General features: G+C 56.1%; 1 protein-coding gene across 1 annotated transcript; it reads right to left on the minus strand.

Moving 5' to 3' along the window:
• Nucleotides 1-1,718: 1,718 nt before the first annotated feature.
• On the minus strand, nt 1,719-4,878 carry LOC130831051 (tubulin beta-2B chain). The gene is made up of 4 exons (XM_057698524.1): nt 4,603-4,878; nt 3,735-3,843; nt 3,372-3,482; nt 1,719-3,030 (listed from the first exon to the last, which is right to left on the minus strand). The coding sequence occupies exons 1-4, from the start codon at nt 4,657-4,659 to the stop codon at nt 1,970-1,972; spliced, it is 1,338 nt and encodes a 445-aa protein (XP_057554507.1). The 5' UTR covers nt 4,660-4,878; the 3' UTR covers nt 1,719-1,969.
• Nucleotides 4,879-5,635: the final 757 nt, after the last annotated feature.

Genomic DNA, 5,635 nt, shown 5'->3' on the forward strand with positions numbered 1-5,635 from the left:
GGTTGCTGGAAGCTCTACATCAGCTCAGCAGGAAAGGCACCTTCACTGTTAACTGTAGAAAATTAAAGCCGATGCCGCTGGTTCCTGACCTGTCTGACCCTCCCCATCACTGGGTCTGGTTTTTACCATGGATAATATTCATCAGGTGAGCTGCTGCTTATTTTCATCTAGGGGGACATTTGGTAGAATGAGCTTATTTTCGCACTACGTACAGTGACACTGCTGACACTTTTTCTTTGAAACTGTTTTCATACTCCAGCCTCTTTAATATGTAAATCCTTTATCCACCTCTCATCTTTCTCTTTCTCATCTTCCTCCTCTTCCTCCTTCTTTTTCTTCTTTAAAAAAAACACTTAAGTAGGTGTAGAACCAAGTAGAATGAAATAAATACAGGGTCTGATTGAAAGTAATATTTTCTCTAATTTTGAATTTGTCTAAAAATTAGAAAAAAATCATAAATCTACAGTTTCTTTGGTGTTTTTTCATTCAAGAGGGGTATGTAGATACGTTTCACACATTTGTTTACACTCCTCTTCGCAACATGAGAAACTGACTGGCCCAGCTTAATCCGGACTCTGCCCTAATGCAGAGCATTGGCACATTTTGACAAAGCATAATTGATCCCATAGGAGCTTATAATCTTAACTGAAAGTCACTTGTTAAAAACCTACAGCTTTTTTAGTGATTGAGGTGAAATCTAGAGGCAGGCTTGGGTTCAAATCCCAAATTCCAAAGCTGCATGGTAAGAACACAGTAAACTGAAAATTATAGTGACTTACCTACTTTAAGTAAAATTCTCCAATAATCCAGAATTTATAATTTCATATAAATTCAAAGGTAGTTAATGTGAAAATAGTTTGTAATGTAGTATAAACATAATTGCTGGGAGGAAAAGTTGCTTGAGAATTTCAGTGTATTAATTTATTAATCTAAATTTATAAAATTAACTTAAAATGTCACAGTATCATATACCCTTTGACAGAAAATTCCAGTTAGAGAAATGCACACAGTGATATGTGCACACCGTTAATCACTGTGGCACAATATAAAAGCACAAACAGCCTGCGTGTCCAGTGGCAGGGAATTGGTTAAACAAAATATGGCTCAACTACATAATAGATACTACGTATCCATTTAAAGGAGGCCGCTCTCTGTGTATTTTAAAGATACACTAGTGAAAAAATGAGGCAGCAGGACAGAATTAGTATCATAACATGTGTGAAGAAGGAAAAAGGCAATAATTTACATAGGTTTGAAGACATGGAATATTTCTGCAAGGATGCAGGAAGATGACCATATAAGAATGCTTGCCCTCCAGGGAAGAAAAATGTACCAAGAGGCACAGGAGGAAAAGAGGCTTACTGTCCACTCTCTGTGCTTTAGGATCTGTGCTGTGTGCATGTAGTAACTATTCAAAAAAAACTTTTTTGGGGGAGAGGAAATAAAGTATAGTAGGATTTCTCCATGAGAATCATCACTGTGCTTTCAAGCAGGCATGTCTCAGCTAATAATTTACTTGAAGGCATCTTAAAGTTCAGATTGGTCTCCCCTGGAAAACTGGGTGTGACTGTGGTTGGTTCAGTTTTACCAAACTGAACAGTAAGTTCGAGGTTTCACCCATCCCTTCGCTTTTCTGAAGGAAGGACTCAGTATACTGTGTTCTGAAAGTGACATTTAAATTGATGATAAAGAGGGAGGAGACAGAAAAGAGGACACTGTTAGGACACAAACGTTTATGTGATTTTAGCCATTACAACAGTAGTTCCGAAAGATCTCACATGTTACATGGACGTCATCAATATTACAAAAAGAAAAAAAAAAAGGGACGGGCAACAGTAAAGAGCACCAGAGAACCGGTGCCCACCCGGAGGGACCCCAGCCCATGCTTCTCTCCTTCCGCGAGCCCCCTCCCCCCGCTCTCCTCCCGGCCTCCCTACCCGGCCTCTGCCTCCCGCCGCGCGCCCAGGGCTCAGGCCTCGTCCTCGCCCTCCTCCTCCTCGAACTCGCCCTGCTCGTCGGCCGTGGCGTCCTGGTACTGCTGGTACTCGGACACCAGGTCGTTCATGTTGCTCTCGGCCTCGGTGAACTCCATCTCGTCCATGCCCTCGCCCGTGTACCAGTGCAGGAAGGCCTTGCGCCGGAACATGGCCGTGAACTGCTCCGAGATGCGCTTGAACAGCTCCTGGATGGCCGTGCTGTTGCCGATGAAGGTGGCCGACATCTTGAGGCCGCGTGGCGGGATGTCGCACACGGCCGTCTTCACGTTGTTGGGGATCCACTCCACGAAGTAGCTGCTGTTCTTGTTCTGCACGTTGAGCATCTGCTCGTCCACCTCCTTCATGGACATGCGGCCCCGGAAGATGGCGGCCACGGTCAGGTAGCGGCCGTGGCGCGGGTCGCAGGCGGCCATCATGTTCTTGGAGTCGAACATCTGCTGGGTGAGCTCGGGCACCGTCAGCGCCCGGTACTGCTGGCTGCCCCGGCTGGTCAGCGGCGCGAAGCCGGGCATGAAGAAGTGCAGGCGCGGGAAGGGCACCATGTTCACGGCCAGCTTGCGCAGGTCGGCGTTGAGCTGGCCCGGGAAGCGCAGGCACGTGGTGACCCCGCTCATGGTGGCCGACACCAGGTGGTTCAGGTCCCCGTAAGTAGGTGTGGTCAGTTTCAGGGTGCGGAAGCAGATGTCATAGAGGGCCTCGTTGTCGATGCAGTAGGTCTCGTCCGTGTTCTCCACCAGCTGGTGCACGGAGAGGGTGGCGTTGTAGGGCTCGACCACCGTGTCCGACACTTTGGGCGAGGGCATCACGCTGAAGGTGTTCATGATGCGGTCGGGGTACTCCTCGCGGATCTTGCTGATGAGGAGGGTGCCCATCCCGGACCCCGTGCCGCCCCCCAGCGAGTGGGTCAGCTGGAAGCCCTGCAGACAGTCACAGCTCTCGGACTCCTTCCTCACCACATCCAGGACCGAGTCCACCAGCTCGGCGCCCTCTGTGTAGTGGCCCTTGGCCCAGTTGTTCCCGGCACCGCTCTGGCCTGCCAGAGGGAAAGAGTCTTCATTAAGTCACAGATGATTGCTATAAATTCCTTTTTACCTTAAACCCTTTCATAGAGCTCAGTGAGTCAGAGTTCAGATATGAATACTTCAGGTTATCATTAAAATGGCCAGAAATTAAAATATTTGGTCATGGACATAATTATAAATAAGGAAGATTAGGGACCTGCCTGTTAGAGGTTGAACTGCATTTTGCTTTAGGTTATATTAAGACAAAATCAAATGCAACTCCATATGTTTTCTAAGGTGGTCACACCCCTCCACCCTGAGCTGTCCAGCATAAAATGAGCCTCCCAGGCCATCAGCCATGCCAGTCACTCACCAAACACAAAGTTGTCGGGCCTGAAGATCTGGCCGAAGGGTCCAGACCTGACCGAGTCCATGGTGCCCGGCTCCAGGTCCACCAGGATGGCCCGAGGCACGTATTTGTTACCTGTGGGGACAGAGCGGGACTCAGACCTGCAGGCAGAGAGCTCAAAGCCTGGTACCAGCTTCCTTCTTGCAGGCGCTGCTCGCTGCCGCCCGACAAAGAGGGACATGGGACGGCAGGGTTCTCAAAGGGGCGCCCGCTGGAAAACCTCGGGGAAAGAATCCTAAATCCGCCAATCCGCCCTCCCCGGGGGCCACACTCCTGGGGTCTGGGCGGGGGGGGGGGGGGGGGGCGGGGCGGGGTATAGGCAGTCACCAGTGGCTTCGTTGTAGTACACGTTGATTCTCTCCAGCTGCAGGTCACTGTCTCCATGGTAACTGCCAGTGGGGTCGATCCCATGCTCATCGCTGATGACTTCCCAAAACTGAGACACAGAAAAAGCCTGCTCTTAGCCACGCCCCACCCCTCAGAGAGGCCGCAACTTACAATGAAAAGCCCTGGACTCGGTTCCCACAACCCAGCCTCCCAGGAGCTTTAGGGCAGCGGGACCGGCACAGCCGCAGGGCTTGCATTTTGCAGGGTCACAGAGTTGAAACTGGGCGTTTCCCGGGCGAACAGCTGCTCGCGGCAGGAGGTGGGGGTCTCGGCGGGGAGGGGAGGGGCCGGAGGCAGGGAGAGGCGGGCGCGCAGGGACCCCAGCGGCGCCACGGGGGCGGGCGGAGGACCGGGGCCGGAGGGGGCTGCAGGAGGGAGGTTTGAGATTCAGAGCACGTCCTGAGACCTCCAGGCCACCGCTTTCTTCCCCTCCCGCCGCAGCTCGACTCGGGTTCAAGCGCGTAAAATCAGTTCTTCCGGCGGCCGGGCCCCGCCCTGAAAGCGGCGCGGACCCCCCCGCGCGCCCTCCAGGCCCGGGTGCCGGGCTCACAGCAGAGCCGGGAGGAAAGGGAGGCCGAGGGCCCGGGATTCCAAGCGGGTTACGGCAGAAAGTTGAGAGGTTCCTCCCCCGCCCCCCGAAAGTCGCCTGGGGCCCACGCCCCGCTCGGCGGCACGAAATGGCCGGGAACATCTGCGCTTGGAGAGCCCGGGGCCTGCTCACGACGGCACTCGTGCCCGGAACCCCGAGGGGCGTTAGGCCGGTCCCCGGCCCCACCCCGCCCCCTCCCCGGCCCGCCCCGGCGCGCACCTTGGCGCCTATCTGGTTGCCGCACTGGCCCGCCTGGATGTGCACGATCTCGCGCATGGTGCCGGCTCGCTTCTTCTGGCCCCGGTCGGCGTCTGGTCAGTCTGTCCGTCCCCCTACACACCCACTGCGGGGTCACCGGGAACGTGCTCGGGAACCAGGCGGCTGAGAGCGCCCGCCCAGCGGGCTCGGCCTTTTATGCGAGAAGGGTGGGGCGGCCCGCGCAGGCCGCGCCCCCAGCCCGAGCCCCCCAGTCCCCTTCGCGCCAGCGCTCTCCAGGCCCCGCTGACGTAATGCTCCGGGCCCCGGGGACCGTCCGGGGGGGCTGGACCACGGGCCCGCGGCCAATCAGCGCAGGCTTGCGGACCGGGCGAGGCGTGGGGGCTGCGCGGAGTAGGGTGGGGGCGTGCGCATTGTCTAGGACGGGGGATGTGGAAAAGCTGGGCACGGAGGATTGGGGGTGGGTGGAGGGACCGAGGTCGGGAGGGGGGGACGCGAGGGCGACCGCTGTGGCAGGCCTGGTGCGGGGGGAGAGCTGGCCCTGGATGGGTGGGGCAAGGGGACTGGAGCAGGTGTGCTCCGGGTGCTGGCAGGTGGCAGGGGTGGGGTGGCGCAGGTTTCGCTATCAGCGCGGATTGCGGCGCCTCCTCCGCCAAGGGCCGGAGACCCGTAAGCCACCCTCCCTGATGAGACCACTGCCCCTTTCCCCAACCCTTAGAGGCCAATGGCTGTCCGGCGGCCGAACCTCGGTCACACAGAGTGTTGGGGGAGAACAGGTGGCCCCAGGAGGAAGTCCTGTGTGATCAATTTGTTGGGGTCTGAGGGACGTAACTCTGGACACCTAAGGCCCAAGAGCCCCCGGGGGCCCTCCACCCCGCCCCCAGCATCCGCGCGTCCTCTCTTTTGTCCCTGTCAAGGGCCCTTTGCTCCCTCTCTCAGTGGCTGCAGCATCGGGGGTGGGGCGACCTCGGCGCCTCCTTCGCCCTGCCCGACCATCTCCAGGAGTCCATAGCTCCCCGGCTGGCACCCAGGACCC

The sequence above is a fragment of the Hippopotamus amphibius genome, chromosome 11 (genome assembly GCF_030028045.1).
Source record: "Hippopotamus amphibius kiboko isolate mHipAmp2 chromosome 11, mHipAmp2.hap2, whole genome shotgun sequence".
NCBI lineage: Eukaryota > Metazoa > Chordata > Mammalia > Artiodactyla > Hippopotamidae > Hippopotamus > Hippopotamus amphibius.

Coding starts and splice junctions, on each gene's coding strand:
- LOC130831051 (XM_057698524.1), bottom strand. CDS start 4,659: ATGCGCGAGATCGTGCACATCCAGGCGGGCCAGTGCGGCAACCAGATA. Junction 3,483..3,734: donor GTACTACAACGAAGCCACTG/GTGACTGCCTAT, acceptor CTGTCCCCACAG/GTAACAAATACGTGCCTCGG. Junction 3,031..3,371: donor GCCCGACAACTTTGTGTTTG/GTGAGTGACTGG, acceptor TCCCTCTGGCAG/GCCAGAGCGGTGCCGGGAAC.